General features: G+C 42.9%; 2 protein-coding genes across 2 annotated transcripts in view; one reads left to right on the forward strand and one right to left on the reverse strand.

Moving 5' to 3' along the window:
• Positions 1-1,473: 1,473 nt before the first annotated feature.
• Positions 1,474-4,947, reverse strand: TRAPPC2L (trafficking protein particle complex subunit 2L). The gene is made up of 5 exons (XM_067302355.1): positions 4,902-4,947; positions 4,048-4,220; positions 2,562-2,649; positions 2,365-2,444; positions 1,474-1,655 (listed from the first exon to the last, which is right to left on the reverse strand). The coding sequence occupies exons 1-5, from the start codon at positions 4,932-4,934 to the stop codon at positions 1,610-1,612; spliced, it is 420 nt and encodes a 139-aa protein (XP_067158456.1). The 5' UTR covers positions 4,935-4,947; the 3' UTR covers positions 1,474-1,609.
• Positions 4,948-5,029: 82 nt separating this feature from the next.
• The window catches only part of GALNS (galactosamine (N-acetyl)-6-sulfatase), a 50,020-nt gene continuing 34,381 nt past the window's right edge, over positions 5,030-20,668 (forward strand). Inside the window, exons 1-9 of the mRNA XM_067302362.1 lie at positions 5,030-5,159; positions 9,080-9,203; positions 10,390-10,464; positions 11,555-11,657; positions 14,477-14,620; positions 16,003-16,069; positions 16,186-16,313; positions 17,118-17,257; positions 18,422-18,525. Coding sequence (XP_067158463.1) covers positions 5,052-5,159; positions 9,080-9,203; positions 10,390-10,464; positions 11,555-11,657; positions 14,477-14,620; positions 16,003-16,069; positions 16,186-16,313; positions 17,118-17,257; positions 18,422-18,525 — 993 coding nt within the window. The 5' untranslated portion in view covers positions 5,030-5,051. The remainder of the gene's footprint in view (positions 5,160-9,079; positions 9,204-10,389; positions 10,465-11,554; positions 11,658-14,476; positions 14,621-16,002; positions 16,070-16,185; positions 16,314-17,117; positions 17,258-18,421; positions 18,526-20,668) is intronic.

The raw sequence follows: 20,668 nt of genomic DNA on the forward strand, positions 1-20,668 counted from the left end.
GAACTTCATCTACAGTGAGACCACACCGGCTGTGAGCTGACACGGCACTGACCTGGCTTTCTCCAGGATTCTTGTATCCTTTAGAGCTATGTAGCTTTTTAAAGTGTTTTGTGTGTGTTTTAACTGATTAGCTGCTGGAAGCATAGACTGCTGCCTCATAGTGATGGAGTGTGCTAGGTTGCCCTTCCTTCTCACCAAGAGTGCATGCAGTGAGCTGTTCTGGGGAGTTGCTTCAGCTTAAAAATCTGGCAGAAGGTGTTTGGGCAGCTGCCTAAGCACCTCAGGTGACAGGAGCAAGGCAGTGTGCGGCAGGAAAGAGCACATGGAGCAGGAGGTGTGTGCAAAGCACTGAGGAGCTGCTAGCACCTGTGGCCTGCATTATCTCTGAACTTGGCTGTAGTTGCATGGCCTCCTGTAGTATTAGTGTACTGCACAAGTGACTAAGAAGCTGGAATGTGTATATGCTTTTCCTGTCTGCTTTGTATTTTTTGTATAAATACCTGCTATTGATTTGGTGGTCTTCAGTTAGAACAGCAGGGAGCTGCAGTGAGAGGAGATGCTAAGAGATTAGTTTGGGATGAGTCAGGCAGCTGTGCGATCCTGATGTCTTAATCTCCTGGCATGGACTTATCCCAACAGCACTACCTGTGCTCCCTGACCTGGCCTAGAAATACTGCTAAAAAAGAGCACCTCATTCAGATAGCCCATTGCAAAGTGATAAGGGGAAATACTGTCAAATGTGAGTCACCCAAAAAAATCTTGCCCAGGAAGGCAAGATCAGTGTGGGACTTATGTTCAAGGTAGTACTTAGAGACCAGCTGTTTGCTCTGTCTGCCAGGGCAGAGCTCTGAGTACAGGAACAGGGGCTGGTTGTAAAGAAATCTGGAGCCTTTGCCTGACCTATGCACTGTTCCCTCTTTCTAAGAACTACTGGACTAAGTACACAGATCTGAGTGGTCCTGGCTAAGGAAAAATGGCACAAAGACCAAATATGTTTGAAGTAAGCACTGCTCATAACATTCCTATCAGAATGAACTGTCTGGAGCAGCAGCTAAGGGGGTTGGCAAGCAGCAGTATGACTACTTGTTGCTGATGTGCACCTACATTAGAAGAACTGCTCTGAAGCACCAGTGTTTGAGGAACAGTTGTTGCTATCTGTGCCTTTCAGCTGACTGAAATCTAGGTTGATCCCAATAATAATCTCTTAGCTATCTCTTGTGCAGCTGTCCTTGCTCTAATCATAAGCACAGCAGGGACTGCTGTTATACAAAGCCCAATTTCTAGAGAAACATCTGAGGGTTGCATAGGAGCACAGCTGCATGCATTTCTGTAGGGAACAAACCTCCTATCTGATGTGGCTGGCCTTTATTAAGGAAGAGCTGGCTCTTACACATTACCTGAAGGCAAAACCAAAGCTGAACAGTAACTTCTGTGCTATGCTCGGGTTTGCTAGAGTAGAAATGCATGCAGACCTTGCAAGCATCAAGTTTATTTTACACAGAATAAATTTAATATATTACACAGAAGGAAGACAATATATACATCACTTTGTAGGCATGCTCCTGTACACAGGGTATGTTCTCGCATTCAGAAGAGAATGGGCAGAGTCTTAGCACACCTGCATCATCATGGATGTCACCATATTATCAAAAGCCCTAGAGAAAGAAAGGAAGGAAAAACAATATTAAAGGAAGCATGCAGTTCTGCACACCAGATCTCCTCTACAATATCAAAAATGCCTGTTACTGGCTAACAAGCTGGCTTTCCCAGGGCTGAATGTGTGGTTTCACTCTTTATCTATAACATGTTCCATAAGTAAACAATGACTCTTGTATTAAGCTGAAATAAGCACAGGTCTTAATGTGACCTCAGCAAAGTGTAAAAGAAGTTGTTCTTGCCTAGGCAGTAGAAACTCTCAACATTACAAAAACTCACTATGGGATTCCAGATGAGAAACAGGGGGCAGCAGTCCTCAAACATCAGGATTTATGCATGTTGAAGGGCCCATCAGTTCTTACTCAAAGATAAACTTGGGAGAACTGCTGCTGCTTACCATTTAACCAGGTCTATTTACCTATGTTGCAGTAAAACAGGTAATTATCTCTTATTTTCCTGAGTCAATGTTTCTAATTCCAGTTCTGAGGCGAGAGAGAGAGTTCAGTGTAGCTTCTAATGAGAATAGCAGAGAGTTTTCTGTTATGCAGTAATGGCCCAAAGAGAACAGAGCTTTTAAGAAGTTACAGCACCCTCATCTGCACTGGCCAACCCCTGGGGTTACATTCTTGGTCCTATTACATCATAAGTGCCCTGCAAGTCCCCAAAAAGTAACAAAGCTCAGAAAGATTGTGTGGTCAGCCTACTTACCTGGAATGGATACGGTCCCCAGGGTTATAAAAAGGGTTACACATTATGTCTGTATATGAATTATGCAGCTTTCGGAACATCTGAAAAGGGATTGTAGTTAAATTAAAAAACTTTTTTGGCTTCTCAGCATTTTGTGAATAAGTGGAAGTAGCAAAAATACTGATGTGGCTAGTTGCATTCTGATTTCCTGCACTTACACTGCGGATCTCATTGTCTCGAAGTGCTGTGTTTGAAGAATCCACCACCATAACAAACTTCACCTTGGAATTTGTCACGTAGCCGTATCTGCACAGCTGTTAAGGAGTTTGCTTCTGACACGCTAGAGACTGAAGACCCAGAGATCATCTAAAACCAGCCAGTGTGATCTGGAACTTCAAAAATTAACAGCCAGTTTACAAAAACCCAGAAATCAGGTTTGTTACAGCAGACATCTTCCATCCATGGGATTCAATGAGACACAAAAAGCCAAAGAAAGTTTAAATGATCAACTTTGTGACTTAAAAACACTGGAACAGCTGTGGCCCTGGACTACTTATTTTAGAGAAGCTGGGCTAGATGCATGGGATTTAGACACCTACAGAGCTGACCCACAGATGCCTTCATACTCTTGCTACTTTCACTAGGGTTACTAGAAGAGTCTAAGCTCTGTCCTAGTCACAGTCAGTTTTAACTAAGCAGAGCATAAAGAATCCAGTTTATGAAATGTGAAATCTAGATGAACCAGGCATTGCACTTCCTTGCATGCCAAAACAACACACAGGTTGAAGGTAAATTTTTTCACCACTAGCTGGGCAATGAAGCAGTTGCTAAATAAGGTGACGAACCTGAACCTCTACATGACAAAGTGGTCAGTGAATGAGTCTGTCTATTTTGTGCTGATGTTTTCAATGTGGCACCAAATAAGAAGACAGATTCTCCCTGTTGAGGCCTTTGCAGTAAAGACCATATAAATACACGCTTGCATGGCCCAGGCATAGACTTGTTGAATGTCAGATGTCAATATCTGCCTAAGGACAGTTATGCTAGGTAAAAAAAGGTCACCACCTGAAGCCAAGGCTTTAAAATAAAGCAAAGTAAGTTCAAGCAATACAGGCAAAAGATACCAAGCTTTTTAAAACAGCATAGTTCCACTGACTCCAGTGCAACACCAGTTCAATTGACATAAATCGGTCAAGACTAATAGTAATTTATATAATTTTTATCTTAGTTTACATAAACCATAAAGAGACACAATATTTTGTTTCACACTTATTCTTTTCTTTTTCTGTGGCTTTCGCAACTATAGCATGTTAGCTGAAACCAACTGTTTTCATTGAACTTTTCATAATAGCTGAAGTATCTCCCTTGGTCTCAGCCTTTTCTCACAAGTTTGTTTTTAAACACATTCTCTCTCTCTCTCTGAGGCTGCTACAGCCAACTGTGCAGGCCACTGAGCTAGGAAACGAACACAGCTGATGCCACTTGTCTGTTAAAGACAAAAAGGTTGTTTTGGCACCCTTCGTTACCTTTGATATCACTGTTGCAATGTTAAATAACACACTGATACATGCTAGAAGGGGAGCCCTGGTGAACATAAAAGCCTAGTCCTTCAATTCCTTAGTTTAAGAACTGCATTAGAAGTTGGAGAGAAGAAAGAAGGCAAGACTACAAGGGGAGTGAGCCACTCAGGCGCTGGAAAGATACACTTTGTAGTCTTCTGTTGGGTAGAGGAGCCCCAGGTACAGCTCCCTCTGATCTACAAGAGCCTTGCCCATCGCAGAGATCTTCTCATCCACAACGTCAAGGGAAGTGTGCACGGTGTAGTGGAACTTCAGCTCATTTTCGGTTGGAATGCTTCGGATGTACAAGGGATAGTTCTGTAGAGGACAACAACTCTGTTAACCAGCACGAGCAGCTCGCTTCTGTAAGCGACGGCTAGCACCACTTCAGCGCTTTCACGCCGAGTATTGCTACCGTCAGAAGTAAGCTATTTTGAGTAAGTTACGTTCAAAGGCATCGCAGCACTTTACATCTTGCAGCATTTGTGGAACAGATCTGGCTCTGTACACCAGCGGCAACAGAACTGTTTGCACAGGCATCACACCAGGTTCAGGCCTCCTCACAGCTTGGTGTGACCCCTTACCCCAGCCGGGCCCGTCCCCAGCCCACCGGACCGTCCCAGGATTTCCGAGGAAAACCCCTCCAATGCAGCAGGTCAGCAGGATGCTGCTGTCCCTGCCTTTGCTGAACCAGCTCCCCCCATCCTGCTCCTGCCCACCTCAACCTCTGTCTCCAGCGCCTGCCCCACTCCCCCCCACCTGCCACGGCTCTGCCTCGGTCCCCTCCGCCCCCACAGCCCCAGCTCTGCTCCCCTCACCCCGCTCAGGCCCCACAACCTCAACCCTGGCCCTGCCGCCCCGCTCAGGCCCCACAGCCTCAAACCTGGCCCCACTCAGGCCCCAAACCTCAGTCTTGGCCCTGCCGCCCCGTTCAGGCCCCACAACCTTGGCCCCAGCCCCGCCGCCCCGTTCCGGCCCCACAGCGGCGCCCCGCCCCACCTCCTTGGCGATCACGGCGATGCACACCGCCATCTTGGCCGCCGCCCCGCCCCCTTTGCCCCGCCCCTCGCCCCGCCCCTCGCGGCGTCACGTGCGCGGCGCCCCGTCACGTGACGCGTGCGGCGGCGGCGGCGGCGGGCGGCGGTTGCCATGGCGAGGGCGCTGCTGCTGCTGCCGCTGCTGTGCCTGTGCTGGGCCCTGGGCCCCGGCGGCGCGCGGCCCGCGCGGCCCAACCTCCTGCTGCTCCTCATGGACGACGTGAGTGCGCCGCGCCCGCCCGCGCCGCGCCGGGGCTCCTCGCCGGAGGGGGGGGAGGGAGGGACACACACGTCACGGGGGAGTGTCCCAAAGGGGGGGAGGGGCACTTGTCACGGGGGGGGGGGGTGTCCCAAAGGGGGAGGGGACGCCCGTCACGGGGGGTTGTCCCCAAAAAGGGGAGGGGACATTTGTCACTGAGAAGAATGGTCGTCAAAGGTGGAGGGGGAACACACTTGTCACCTTGGGGGGGGACAGGGGACGCGTCACACAGGAGTGTCCCCTTGGGCAGGGGACACTTGTCACCAGGCGAGGTCCTCTGGGGGGGGGGCTGGGGATGTTGTCACTGGGCAAGCACCGCCTGGGGGGGAAGGGGACACTTGTCACCAGAAGGATGTCCCCTTGGGTGGGGGGGACATTGTCACCAGGGAGCGGTCCTCGGGGGTGCCTGGGGGCAGGGGACACTTCCCTGGGGAAAAGTCACCTTGTAGGCAGGGGGGGACGTTGGGGGGTGCTGGCAGGGTGGAGGATGAGGACATTTGGGGTGGTGGCTGCCCCCCCCCCCGCGGTGGCCCTGCGCCTCCCACAGTCGAGTGCGGGGTGTCCTCGAGTGCCGGCGCCTGGCGAGCTGGGCTGGCCGCCAGGAACGGTGCTTGGGAAACGTGCTCGCGTGGTGCGTGCAGCCTTGCAGAGACGCTGCCACCGTCGCCCCTGAGCTCACGGGATCCTCGACGCCCGTGCTGGGCCAGAGCCTGTACCGGTGCTAAAGCAGCGGTTTTCAAATAGGGATTTCCTCAGATTGGCTCTCCGTGAGCCTCCTGCAAATTACTCTTTCTGGGCACCCTCCTAAGCCCACGTCCAGGGCCACTGACAGGCCTGTCAAGACTCATGTTTTGAGAGTGTCTTACACATTTATTTGCCCCCCTGTGCTCCCCACAGCGCTGTCCCCTTCACTCTTGCTGAGCGGTACTTCCCCTGATGTGTACGATCCCTGCTAGGCAGCCTGGTTTCTGGATTTACGTTCAAACCCTTCCAGGTGGCATGCTTTCTGGGTTCACGTACGATCCCTCCTAGGCGGCCTGGTTTCTGGATTCATGTACGATCCCTTCTAGGTGGCCTGGTTTCTGGATTCACGTACGATCCCTTCTAGGAGGCCTGGTTTCTGGATTCACGTACGATCCCTTCTAGGTGGCCTGGTTTCTGGATTCATGTACGATCCCTTCTAGGCGGCCTGGTTTCTGCATTTACGTACAAACCCTTCCAGGTGGCATGCTTTCTGGGTTCACGTACAATCTCTTCTAGGTGGCCTGGTTTCTGGATTCATGCATGATCCCTTCCAGGTGGCATGGCCTCCAGATTCAGCAGCATGCTACACGGATATTTTAATAAGCTTGTGCTCTTTCAGACGTGCTCTGAAAACCGACATGCTCAGTTGCTTTCTTTCTCAAGTCCTTTCCAGAATTTATGTAAAAAGTGGTGAATCGAAAAGGAAGGCCCAGGCCCAGCGTATTCTGTTTCCTGCCCCTCCTTTAGTGCAGAGCCGCCCTAGGTGACATACACTAGAGGCATTACAGAATTAACGCAAACCTCTTTTTATTCCTTGTTTGTGGATGTCCTGCTAAAAAAAAAAAAAAAAGAGACTTTCCAGATCTATAAAGTCAAGCCTATGCGCAAGTCTTTTGGAGTCAGTACTTAAACACCTCCATACCTTATCTAGAGGTCTAATCATCTTATCTACTGGTCCATTCATAATGATTGAGCAATTAGTCCCACTGTCCTTGGTGAAGGATTCCACTCACTAACTGGTAACAGTGTTGGGAAGAGGGATGTTTTGTTTTTTCAAACCTTAATAGAGACACTCTAAACTTAAGACTTGTTTTTGTAACTTACAAAAATAACTGTGGCAATATCTTCTAATACCAGCAATGGATGCAGTTGTAGCAGCCCTCAGTATGGTGCAGCTACAAGTATAGACAAAGAAACTCCAACACATTTCAGAATAGGTTCTTAGAAACGTAGACTTGCCTCCTTAAGAACTAAACAAAAAGCTAATTAGCTCCATTAACTTTTGCTTTCTGAATTGAATAAATGCTTTGAAGAGCAAAAATAATCACAAATCTCTTTCCAACTGAAAACTCGCTCTCTTCTCCACTCTGGTGGTATTAGCCACAGAGGTAAGAAAATGTATGTGTTTCCAACATGACCTTTAAGTTGCTGGCATCTTTCTGTTTTGCTTCACTTCTAATATTTTCTTGTCGTCTTTTAGGTGTGTTTGTAATAGAAATGCATTGTGTGCCATTTTAAGCTGCTTGAAAAACTAATGAGGGTGGGCGTATGACTAGAAGGGTGTGCAAGCTCTTATCGCCTGTTTGGCTCCCTTCTGACAATTCAACGTGACTATCTGGCTGTTGTTTTCATAGTGTTTCCACACTCTTGTACAAGATAATTACCTTGTAAGCCTGGTTTTTCCAGCCAGTTGAGCCTCGAGCAGTCTATCTGAATTTCCCGTTCAAGGATATTTCCCCCCAAGCCAGCATTTATAATTTTCAAGATGAAAGCTCCTTGGGACAGTGATTAGCCCATTCTAGAAGCCTTAGTACAGCACAAGACGTGATGAGGCACAGATCCTGACTGGAGCCTCTGTGAACTATTTATTTATTTATATACTATTCATTAAAAATACATTTCCATGGTCTTTTTCCTTTGATCCTTCTGTAATTTCTGTAACTCCTTCACTGTGTGTGAATTAGAGCAACACGGTATCCTTTCTTTCTTTCTTTTTCTTTCTTGATGATAAAGATATTGAAGAACTGAGAACTCGGAGGTGACCCTGTTGAATCCTTTTTAATTCTGCATCCTAGTGGTATGTGATACCATTTAATTGCTTCTTCACTCAGACTTCAACAACCAGCTCTGCAGCTCTCCAACAATTTTCTTTTCCAAGCTGCATCACTGCAGTGTTAATGTTAGACTCTCAAATGGGGCCAGACAGATGGTTTTCTAAAGCTCTAGATACATTATGCCCTCCATATCAGTTGCTCACCTGATACACATCTGTATTAAAGAAAGCTATTGCCTTTTTAAAAGCACAATATAATCTCTAGCAACCATGGTGCCTAATTGCTCATTAAGTTCTCTTCTAGAACCTTCTGTTTAAGTCACTTAGTTTTATTTGTATTATTACCAGTAATAGTTTTCAGCGATGAATTTAGACAACATGATGGCAATTTTCTGGTCCTCCTGGTCAGGAGCTGTGTGACCCCGCTGAATTAGGGGAAGACACAGGGTGAAATCATTGTCTTGCAAATAAGCAGTGACATATAATGCCTCCGGCAGGTTTTTCTCAAGAGCTTACTTCTAAAATACACGCTTTCTCTCTTTTCCTGCAGCACTGCTTTTGAATTTAGACCTTTTCCTTGCATTACTAATTATATATACGTAGATGGATAGATAGATAGATGCAGATGACTGAGAGAGGGACTTGGGGTCAATGGTCCAACACAAAGGCCGACGTAGCCAGGGACTGAACGCTTGTACAGCACTGAGCATATCATGTGTATCATTCCTCTGCCTCCTTGGCACATGTGCACTGGTCAGTCTTCAGACACTGCAGTAGGAGTGAAGATGTTAGGGCTCTTATCCAGTGCTGCTACTAATGTTTCTGTGTCCATTAGCAAGTCATTTAGTCTCATGTGTGCCTCAGTTTCCCATCTGCCAGTGAAAAATTGAGTAATTCTCTGCCTCACAGGGTTTGGGAAGATAATTTTTATCACATTTGTGAAGTACTCCCTGAGTAGAGAGATGTGCACTATAAAGATTTAGAAATGAAGGGATAAAATAAAAATGTTATCTGGGCCCAGAAGCATTGTCATTTATCGAAAGGTAAAAGTACTTATACATCTTTTGGTGTGTTCTTTTTGCAGATGGGTTGGGGTGATTTGGGAGCTTTTGGAGAGCCTTCTAAGGAAACTCCTAACTTAGACCAGATGGCTTCAGAAGGGATGCTTTTCCTGGATTTTTATACTGCTAACCCCCTCTGCTCTCCGTGTAAGTAAACTTGAGTTTTAAACTAGCATATAAGAATGCCACCTTCTGAGAAGATTGGGATGTTTGCCAGCATCTGACATGAACTAGCAACCAAACCAGTGATTACCTTCAGGGCAGAGTTTGCATTTGGTGCTTTGATCTTTTATTTTGCTTCCTTTTATTTATTTTTCGAGGGGAAAGCTTACGATCTTTAGTTCATATAAAGCAGTGTTTTGGTCATCAAATCAGTCCAGCTGAAGGATTTTTTTTAAATATTCCATTTTAGTATTCCAGCCTCAGTCACTGATTCTTTTTCTTCGTTATTATTTTGGGGTTAACAGACAAAACAGTATCTAAATTGTTGTTGAACAAAAAATACATAATTTGTCTGATTCTGTTGGCTTTGGTGAGACTTTCATGCAAGGAACAATAGCAGGTTGTGTCCTACTGTTGATTCTGGTGGCTTGCAAGATTCTTGGGGAAGAGACAAGAGATAAAAGAAGCACCTGCGTCTGGGAGATACAGATTATTTTTTATCCTTATTGCTGTTTCTGTTTTTTTTTTTTTTTTTTCCAACTTGATTGGCAACCAAGTACCAAAACAAAAATGAGAAACAAGGACTTTCTTGTTGGACTTTCATTTAGGAAATCATTTGTCAATGTGCTAATGACTGTCCTTCCTCGGAAAAGGCATTTAAAATATTCTAAAGTCCTGCTAACTACAGTGGTACTTCAGCATATGCTTAAAGCTAAGCATCTGCCTAAATGCTTCCTGCAGTCAGGCCCTGATTTTTATTGTCAAGGATGGACAGCTTCTTTTGTTCACTCTTACATGACTTTTGTTCAGGCAAGCTAACCTTAGTTTGTAATCAATTTGTGTTATGATTTCCTCTTAAATGTATATGCTAGGTATTCCATTTATCATTACTGATACAGAATGGCTGCTACATTTCCTATTGGAAGTAGTTACTTTTCAGCAGTGGATACACTAATTTAATAGAAGGGCTAAATTCCAATCAGGTTTGACTTGGAATAACTCTGAGGGTGTCATATCAGAACCTGGTTATCTCCATGGCTCACTTGGAAAGGGAGTTGTACCTGTTCTCATGTGAGTGATCAGTCATTCAGTGCGCTGTCCTCAGCCTTAATGCCATAATCTTAAGCAGAGTGTGTTTGTAAAGTTAAATGTTCTTTGTTGTTATTTGCAGCAAGGGCAGCACTGTTGACGGGCCGTCTCCCAATCAGGAATGGCTTTTACACCACAAATGCACATGCCAGAAACGGTATGACCTTTATTAGAGATTTGCCTTCTCTCTTCGTTACTTGGTGTTTTGTAGGAAGTTTTGCTTTGAACAGAGGCTTTGCTCAGCGATCTTCCTTTATGGATCCTCCAGAGTGGCACAAGAAGATTACCATGTTAACTGCTGGTAATAAGCGTGAAATGTATTGCTTCCCCCTCATCGAGCTAAAGGCAGAAAACCTCCTCAAATGACGAGGCATAAATAGGGATGGTTAATCCATTTGCTCTGTTGGCTGAGATGTGGTTCCTCTGGGTAGGCTGGCTGATGTCTGGTGACAGAAAGTCATGTGAGGTATACCATTAACATCCTAGGTTAAGTACAAGCTGCTTACAGGTTTATTCATCAGCCAGTTTCCTAACTAGGTTAGCCAGGGCAGTTGTGTAGTACCATCATGTCCATGGTGCTTCCAAGGAAGAGTATCAACTCATAATGTCCCTGTGTTCATTTTAGTTCCTGTGACTGGTTCCAAAATGACAGGTGCCATGTGAGACCGTACATGCTTGGGCAAGAATCAGCAGCTACGTATTAATTCACACTGTGTATTAGCAAGCATGCTTGGCTATATCCTTGCTGACCAAAGTCACATCTTAGATTCTCAAGGGCCAGAGAACTGCTGAGTGTGTGAGTGGTACCATTTCTTTCAGCTCCTGCAACCTAGTCATGTTTATCAGTCATTTGATTTAGGAAAATGCCTTTGTTTTAGAAAATATCAAGCAAATTTGCAGGATAAAAGCCAAACAACTTCAATGCACTCCTAAAGCACTTGCTTTCTTTATGACCTCCCTTTCAAGGGCTTCACCTTCATGCTGTGCCAGCAGCCCCTTTTGTTTGTTGGCCATGGTGTGGAAGTGGGTGGAGATCTCTCTTGGCTTCAGACATGTATTTGCTGAATCAACTTGTTCTCTTCATCTCTTGGCCTCGGAGAATTAGATTCCTAAACAGTGATATTGCTGGAACATCAAACTAATTGCTATTTCTGATCTGCTTAAAAAATCCTTCTAATCACGGGTAGCCATTAGCTGTTTGCCCTAATATTTGTAAGAGTCAGAAAGAATGTTTTTGTTTTCCACAGCATACACTCCACAGGATATAGTAGGAGGAATCCCAGATTCTGAATTACTGCTTCCAGAGTTGCTAAAGAAAGCAGGATACATCAATAAGATCATTGGCAAATGGTAAACTTGTTTTAAGATCTTTTGCTTTAAGATTCAGTTTTCAAGTGTATGTATTGTGAAGGAGGAGGACAACCAGAGTTGGGAGGAAAAAATGTCTTGAAGCTCAGATGTCTATCTTTAGAAATCTGTGGTAGCTCTCCTCCCCTGTTGTGATTAATTTCAGAACTGAGTGCTATCATTATAAATACATACTATAATTCATGTATATATAAACACTTCAACTCCTTGGGCTTTCATCCATGTACCACACTACTTAATTTAATAAAAAAAAATGCTAAGGTGTTCTGTTGAAACTTGCCTTCAGCACCTACATGCTTTTTATCTTTGGCCCCTGCTATATATTGCTCTTTTGTTGATAGAGTAGACTAAATTGTGCAAACTTTTTTGGGGGGGTAGAGGTGTATTCGCGTACAAATAGAGATGCAGACACATGAAGACAATTGGATTGATATCAGAGCTACATCGATAACCATTCACCTAGCGTAGAAGGTCGGAGCAGATAGAGAGAGACTTGACCAGACTATACTCCTTGGAATTTTCTGCTTTGGCTTTATTGACTTGCATGGGAGTACAGTAAACCTTTGCAGAGGATACAGAAGAACTTCTGAAACAACAATGTTCAGCAATGCCTGTGAAGGCAGGAGGGGGAAAACCTGAAAGGCACTTGGACCAAACAAACACTGTTGGTGGAATAACCAGTGTAATACTTGAAACTGGTGTATTTATAACATTCAAATTTCAAATGAGCTTGTGGGCTGTAATGAAATCCCATTAAGTTTGGAGATCTCTGAACAGTTAATTCACAGTTTGGGATAGTGCTATAATAAATAAATACATAAATAACAACTTCAAAACTGCAGACAAGTACTGCTTGGTTAACAGAGTAATTGTTAATAAAAAACTTCAGACAGGAGTAGTACCAAGGGGGATACTCTTTAGGAAGGTAATGAAATACATTTTATTTAGCAGTTTCATTAACAAGTTAGAGAAAAGTGTGATTGAATTGTGGTCGAATTCACCAGTGCTGCTGAAATTGGAAAAGAAGCAAACTAACCTAAGACAGTGAATTATTTATTACCACAAATCCAAACAGCAGAGTGGCCATGAAGAATCAGATCAGTGGGCTGAATGCAATAAGTTGCAGTTCAGTGCTAATAAATGTAAATTCATACACCCAGGGAAAAGAAATAAACAATGCAAATACAGATTGGTTCCAGACAGTTATTTGGAAAACAGCAAATCTGGAAGGACCTGCAGCTGTTAGCAAGAAGCAGACTAAATATGAATGTGCAATGCACTGTCACTGGGGACTCGAGAGTTGTTGTACTGGACAGAACTGGGGAACGATATTGTATAGTAGTAGTCTCTGGCATTTGTGGACATTGCCTGCTTCCTAGAAAGGTGTAAGAAAATGCAGTAGTTAAATTGGAGTCTCATCCTACTCCCTCTTAGAATTTTAGGGTTTTTAAAGATTTTTTTTTTTAAGCTTTACAGCAGAAGATTTTTTATCCTTTTAGTGTCCCTTTTCAAAGACCTTTCATGGTGTCCTGTGACAGTGAGTTCCGCAGTTTAACTATATGTTCTGCAAGTCAAGTATTTTCTATGACCATTTTAGAATTTGTTGCATTTCATTAAATATTCCTCTATTTTTATATTGCGAGAGAGAGAGAGAACAATTTGCCTTCTGCATTTCAGTAATTATTTGATAGCTTGTTTGTGTCTCTTATTTTCCTTTTTAAGTTCTCTTAGCGCTTTCTTAGAATAAAATAATTTTTCATGTCCCCTATTATTGTGGAAACAGCTAGGAATAGCTTTGTATTACCATGTATATAAATGAGGAAAGGGGAGAGTCCTGCATGTGAGACATGCAATTTTAGTTACATCACCAAGATGTGATCATAGCTGGAATGATGATTATTTTCTGTTATAACTCATTTTGGAAAAGCTCAAAATGACACCAGGGATCATTTTAGTTCAGGTAATACATTTTATGTTCCTTATGTTCAGAAAGTGTGCAGAGGGTGATGGCACAAAATGCACAGGTTGCAGATGTAGGCTTGTGAATCGAACCTAGAATGATAAATAGACATGTAGCTACGAAGATCTCCTGTAGAGACAGGGAGAGGATGGGCATTCTTTACCTTCAAGATAGTATAAATGAAGGAAGTGGAGAATTTGCAGTCCAGAAGTTGGAGATTAGAAAGGAGCTTCATCTTGAAGTTAAAGATGGAAAGTCTTTTAAGCTGTATACTAGAATGGAGCTGTCATCAGGAGTAGCTAAATGTATTTTATGTTCACGTGTACATGTAAAGAACTCATTCTCATTTACATTCAGGTCCCCTTGTACCATTTTGGCAGCATGAAATTCCATAAGATGAATGCAGATATAATGGTACATTTCATGAGCTTTGCAGTGTGTTTTTACAGCTTAGTATAAAAGTGACTTGTCATAGATCAGAATCCTTAAGGGGAGCGTTATATGCCTCTTTGCAATAGCTTTGGGTAGTGTAGTCCATCAGTACGGATCACTGAGACAGCATGAAAGAAGACACCAATAGAAGGAAATAATGGAAAACAAAGACTGGACAGCCGGCTAGAAAGGATATATATGTAAGCTGTGAAGTGAGTCTGCATGGATCTGTTTACAACAAAAAGTATAAGAAAGCTCAAGACATTGGTCTGCAGCTATTTATTTGATTAAAATGCTTGAAGGTTTTCTTCCTAGGCAAAGATTTTTTTTTCTTGCATGCCATTCTGATGAGATTATTATTTGCTTCTATGCAGTAGAACTTGAACTTACCTATGTCTTTTGTTCCTAGGCATCTGGGTCACAGGCCTCAATTCCACCCCCTGAAGCATGGGTTTGATGAATGGTTTGGATCCCCTAACTGCCATTTTGGACCTTATGATAACAGAGAACTCCCCAATATCCCTGTGTATAGGGACTGGGAGATGATTGGCAGGTAATTCAGCCACTGGCCTGCCAGTTGCTTTCAAAAACATTACCTAGTTGCTGGTGCTTTATTTTCTGTGCTTTCCCTGCTCACGTTAGTATGCTGGAAGACAAGTGCTACCATAACAAACCATTTCGGTGAAAAAGGGTTGGCGAAAACGGAAGCTGCTTCTGAATCAGAGTTGCAGGCTTAGTTGGATGGGTCGTATTCTATACTCCTAAACCCCTTTTTGCAGGAATTCTGTCTTCTCATCTCCAACTTATCATCTAAATTTAAAATCCAGCTGCTTTAGTACTGGACTTCAGGGTAGCACCTCTGAATTTTTGACTACCCTGGTATGCAGTGCAGTTTGAAAGGCTTCAAATCCCAGCACATGAAAGGGATTTAGGAGAGCCCAAGATCCCCTTATGTGCTAGAGAACACTTCAGCAGGGTATGGTGTGCCAGATGTGGCTGATTAACAGGCCAGCTAAATATGTTTGATTCTGGCGATTAATAAAGGTCTGAGTGTCAAGGCCAACCTGCAAGTTGCCCATGGACCATGGAGGGATCGTGGCTGCTCTAGACTACCTCCTGGAGATGTTTGCTTACTCAATTATGCCTTAAAAACTTCCTGTGAGGATTTCAGTCCACTACTGCTCTTGGAAGCTGGTTCCATTCCCTGCTGAAAGACCTCTTTATTCCTTCTCTTCCTGTTTGTAATAACCTTTGGTCTGTTTGTGTAACACCATTCTAGACTCCAAGTTTGCAGTCCGTACCATTCTTGCCTATTCAGTTCTGAGCCTGTTATCATCTTATTTCGCTTCCTATTATTCTCCTGAGCACTTCCCTCCCCCTCCATTCTTTGCTTAATTGGTGTCTCAAGATACCTCAGCTTTTCGAGCATTTTCAAAGCAGCCCAGGTTCCGATTCCAAGATTGCATTATCTCCCAGAAATTGTTTGTGTACTTCTGAAAATTTTCCTCGGGTATCGAACAGCTCCGTATTCAAGAAGTAGCATCATATGATTTTTAAGTATACTGCCCCTATTCTGATAGCGTGAGATTAAATCCAGTTTTTAGACTGCTACCTGTATTGGTATCAGTATTCAGTCAGTTTTGCATACGAATCTGTTCCCAGTGAAAAACTGGTGGCTCAGGTTTTTCCAAATCTTGTAGCCATCATTAATTTGGATCTACTCATTTCACTGCTTTCTCCCATAAGAAAAAATAAGAGTGACATTCTTTTTAATGTCTAAAGAGAATTGGCTGGTTACGTAAGTTATGATTCTGCCCTTTTGCTGAGAAGTAACAGTGACCTGCATGTTTAAGTAATGGGGTTAAAAAGCCTTTTTGTGCTGCATATTCCTCAAGATTGAATTTGTTTTTTCTGTCTGATTTGTTTTATCTTAAGATATTATGAAGATTTCAAAATTGATCTGAAGACAGGTGAAGCCAACTTGACTCAGATCTACCTGCAGGTACTGTCATTTTTAGTACTGTTTTTTAACCCACAGTGACTTTTTGCTCCTTTTCGTGGAGAGACTTAGATGGCAGAGGATGATTCTGTTAAATTCATTTTTATTGTTGTTTACAGGAAGCTCTCGATTTTATTAGCAGGCAGCAGGCCAGCCAACAGCCATTCTTTTTATACTGGGCAATTGATGCTACCCACGCTCCTGTTTATGCCTCCAAACATTTCCTGGGTACTAGTCAGAGAGGACTGTAAGTCTTTTTTTTTTTTAATTAATACCTCATGCTGCAGAAACAAAAAAACAAAGCTATGTTTATTAGATCCAGCTATGTGGATCATTTCTCAAAAGTGTTTGTGTGTGCTGAAATATATGACCATATATTAATTAGTGAGAACTTTGCTTGGATTGTTCTTTAATACTTTTGCTATAACCTGAAATGAAGATCATGTGACTAAAATGGGGGGGGGGTTGGGGGGGAGGTGGAGTCTAAGCTCCTTTGCCAGTTGTGTGAGTAATGAAGTGCTCAATGTGGCATAGATGATTTTTGGAAGGCTTTTGTATGATTAGTGCCTGTTTTAAAAGCCTTTAAATCAGAACAGCAAGCAGAAAAGCATGCATCAAAAATGCAGTTTACAGGAAGCAAAGAGTAGCTGTGTAGATTTTGTGAACCTTGCTTCTGAGACTGCAGTTTCAAACTGACGTCTATAAGCAAAATGATGTTATTAGGTTCAAGCCTATGGTGAAGTGGCTTTGCCTGTATTTGTAGTTAAATTTATCTCAGTTGCTGGTGTCTGTCCAAGGGTGGCCCAGATCTGAACAAACTCTAAGTCTTAATATCCAAGAGGAGTTGCTCTCTGCAGATAAGAGACATGAGTTTTTGCAGTGACACTGGAAAACTTTATTACAGTACCTGATGCATAAGCGAATTATTTCTCTCTGCAGCACAGGTAAAAATTGTGTCCACTTAAAGCGTTGTGGCTCATTGCAGTGCATTGTGCTGTGTGGGGCTCTTCCTCTTCTGAGCCTTAATGTTTTGCATCTACTTCTGTCTCAGGTATGGCGATGCTGTGCGAGAAATTGATGATAGCGTTGGAAAAATCTTAAAACATCTTCAGAAGCTGGGTATCAGTGAGAACACTTTTGTGTTTTTCACCTCTGATAATGGGGCTGCTCTCATTTCAGCTCCTAAACAAGGTGAGTCTCAGATGAACAAGCCTGGACTGGGGCATTGAAGTCAAAGTGTCACTCTCCATGTCTGAGGGGAAAAAAAGAGACCTGCATCTGGGGTTTTCCCTTTGTCCCTTCTGCGGTTAGGAGAAGCCTCAAAGTTCAAAGCATTCAATTTTAGAGTCAGCTTACTGTTGGAGAAGATATCCTTGGCTAAATGGACCTTTGGCCTAACCCAGTATGGCTGTTCATCTGCTTGCATTTCCACTTTGTGCTCTACTGTCAATGGGTGAATATTTTTAATTTACTTAGGTCCAAGCATAGTAACTTAGCAGTGTTTTTACTCTCTCCATCTGCTAAATGTGTATTTGAGATTTCTGAGTAATTGGGAAGGGTTCAAGAGTCCCTCTTTTGTTAGCTCTCATGAAAAATATCAAGGAGAAAAAGTACTTGCATGACTTCACAGGTTTTCTTTTGTTTAAATGATCGTTTCTCTCAAATGGAGTCATTGCAAATTGATTTTATAACCAACTCTTTTCTGTTTGGAGGCAGACTGTCTAGTGGTTATTTGCCCGCAAATCCGGGAGTATCCTGAGTTCTGATTCCAGCTGAGCCTCTATGTTTGCCTTTGTGTGACCTGGAATCAGTTGTGGGACCTCCCTGTTTGTTCCTCAGTAAGCTCAGCTGTGATGCCGAGTTAAAAACCCAGGATATTCCTGCAAATCACTTGTTATCTCTGAGAGTAAACATTCAGGGAATGTATAGTTATTTTTCTTAGTTGCATATCTGCATCTAATACTGCTCTAGTATTTTAAAAGGGTTATCAAAAAAAAAAGCTACTTCCTGTCTGAAAGTGTCAGATTTCCTTTAGTTACAAACAACAGTTAACACACCTAAAGAGAAAGAAAATGCCAGCAAAGTCTTTTCTGTTTTTTTCTTTTCTTCTTTATTCTGTTAATAGCAAGTTGTGTTTAGCAGTCAGTTTCTCCCTGTGCTGAAAAAAGGCACTCCTAAAATTTGATCGTAAAAAGATATTTTAATAAAATAACTCTGGACATGTTATTTGAAGAAGGATTCATGCAGAAATCAAAATTCATTTAAAATTAGTCTAAAAATTTCCTAGTTGACAGTGTCTCTTTGAAATATTATATTGGCATGTCATAGGTTCTGTGGCTTCTCTTCTTTCTCTAGGTGGAAGCAATGGTCGTTTTCTGTGTGGTAAACAAACCACCTTTGAAGGTGGCATGAGAGAGCCAGCTATTGCTTGGTGGCCTGGACATATACCTGCAGGAGAGGTGAGTATATGCTTTTAACAATTTCTGGTCAGTCTTAAGCAGACTGAAGTGGATGGAATGATTCTTGTTGGATTCAGTGGACTGTGGGTCAGATTTCTAACATGTCCCACCTGTCATTCCAAACACCTATCTAAATAAGGAGCTGAATGCTGCCCCTATAGAATGATGCCATTCCTGTTAGTTATTGCAAATTTGCATCTAGAGTGTCTAAGATCAACACTTTTATGAACTCCAAGCAACCTGCTCTTTTTGTCTTTCTAGTCTATTTAAACTCTTTACTCTTTTGGACCACAGTATTTCTAGTGGGTTACTTACTTGAACCAATTGGAGTGCAAAGACACATTGCTATTGTATGTCCTGGTCTAGGATAGGAGCATGTTGCCCACATGCACTCTGTACCCTGAAGTATCCGGCGATATGATCCTCACAGTTCTCGCTTTGGTGTCTGGTAACAGGTCCACTCACGGAGGTCTAGATACCAGAATATTGCGCTTTCCTGCCTGTACACAAATTCATATGTGATCACTTCAAAATAATCCTCAGGTGGCAATATTTGCCTCTGTTGTCCCAGTTCTCATTAAAGAAAGATGCAATCAATTCTTCTGCAGGCAGGGTTCAGGGTAAATAATACAGATTCCCTCCCCTTTGTGAGCATCTCTTATCCCTGAAGAAAGTGATACTTCATTAACTGGGCACTGTGCTTAAGACTACAAACTATTCATAAATCAAACATTTATTTTTCTAAGTTGCATTCCTTTTCAGTGGTTTAGTTGAGGCAGAATAATAATAATTTATTATTTACATTTAGGAGGATGCCATCAGATGGCTTAGGTCTGCAGTTGAGGGCAGCAAAGGTAGCTTGGTTTCATCATTTTTAAAGAGTTCACAAAACCTACTAGGAATATTTTATTATTTTTTTAATTGGAAATGAAAACAGTCTTTTTGTTTAAATTTAAACATTTCCATAAAGCCTTTACAAGCCAAGTACAACAGCCTTGGGCTAACGTATGAGAACATGAAACTGAAGCTGACTGTTTTGTTTTCCATGTCCAAACTGAATAATGTGCTAAAAGTAAACATGCATTATAAATGGGGACAAGTAAATACCAAATTTAAAAATTCTTTCCGTTGTAGTAACTCTAAGGATAATTAGGAACATGAGTAGAGAAATCTTTGTGCTTGCTTATTTTTTAGCTATAACTTGCTGGTACCACTCTCACAGATAGTCTCTTGCATGTAGTGTAGCAGATGATGAAGTTTTATGTGGTGAAAAACATTCTCAGTCTGCTGGGATGCATGGCTTCCTGCTTTAGGCCACAGCTGAATTTCTGTGAAGAGCCATTTCTGTGTAAAATTAACACGTTTGCACATGTGAGCGTGGTGACCGGGTGCCTTACTGTCACAAGCGCATGCATGCGCAGGGACGCCTGCTCAGCGAGCTGAGGTGTGCGCCTAAGGTTTATCGGGCAGGTGTGCGGCTGAGGATCCCCTCCTGCATCACCGTTGATATCCTCGGCGTTTAAGCATGTGCTTAACTTTAAATCCTTCCTATCCTGGGCTCCAATTCGTGCTGCTGTCTGCTAAATGTCTGCAGAGGCAGGTGACATGACTCCCAGAGGTGTTATGCTCCCAGATATCCTCTTGGACTCCGCTTAGGTATCTTTAGAAGGCTGTTCTGAGCTCTGTCCCCAGGTTGTGCTGCTTTGCTCTGAGTCGGACCCACGTATGATGCTACTGATAAGTAAATATGTGATAGCTACTTATATGTCTTTTCTGCTTGTATTCTTGCCATCGAGGCTCCAGCATTGATACCCAGAGCAGCACTGACCGCAGGTGAGAGGTTTGGCATTGCTTTTGTGTCATGTAGCTCACGTTATGCTGGCATATAGGGTGCCTGTAGTTACTGCTTCATAACTGCCTCTTTGGATGTAGTGGGTGAAGAGCTATATATTTTCTTTTATGTTTTTGGCTTTTTTTTGGTATCTTATGAAGTCTGTAGGTTCAACATCATCTTTATTGTGAGCTGAAACCAGTCTAAGTCCTGCTCAGTCCAACTAACTGTAAAATAAGGAAAAACTGCTTCAAAGTCTCTCGTTGCTCTTTCTTTTCAAAAGAACTGAAGAAAACAAAGGCTTAGGAATCT

Source organism: Apteryx mantelli, chromosome 10, assembly GCF_036417845.1.
Source record: "Apteryx mantelli isolate bAptMan1 chromosome 10, bAptMan1.hap1, whole genome shotgun sequence".
In the NCBI taxonomy this organism is placed as follows: Eukaryota; Metazoa; Chordata; class Aves; order Apterygiformes; family Apterygidae; genus Apteryx; species Apteryx mantelli.

Coding starts and splice junctions, on each gene's coding strand:
- TRAPPC2L (XM_067302355.1), bottom strand. CDS start 4,934: ATGGCGGTGTGCATCGCCGTGATCGCCAAGGAG. Junction 2,650..4,047: donor CCAACAGAAGACTACAAAGT/GTATCTTTCCAG, acceptor ACAGCTGTGCAG/ATACGGCTACGTGACAAATT. Junction 1,656..2,364: donor GGGGACCGTATCCATTCCAG/GTAAGTAGGCTG, acceptor TTCTTTCTCTAG/GGCTTTTGATAATATGGTGA.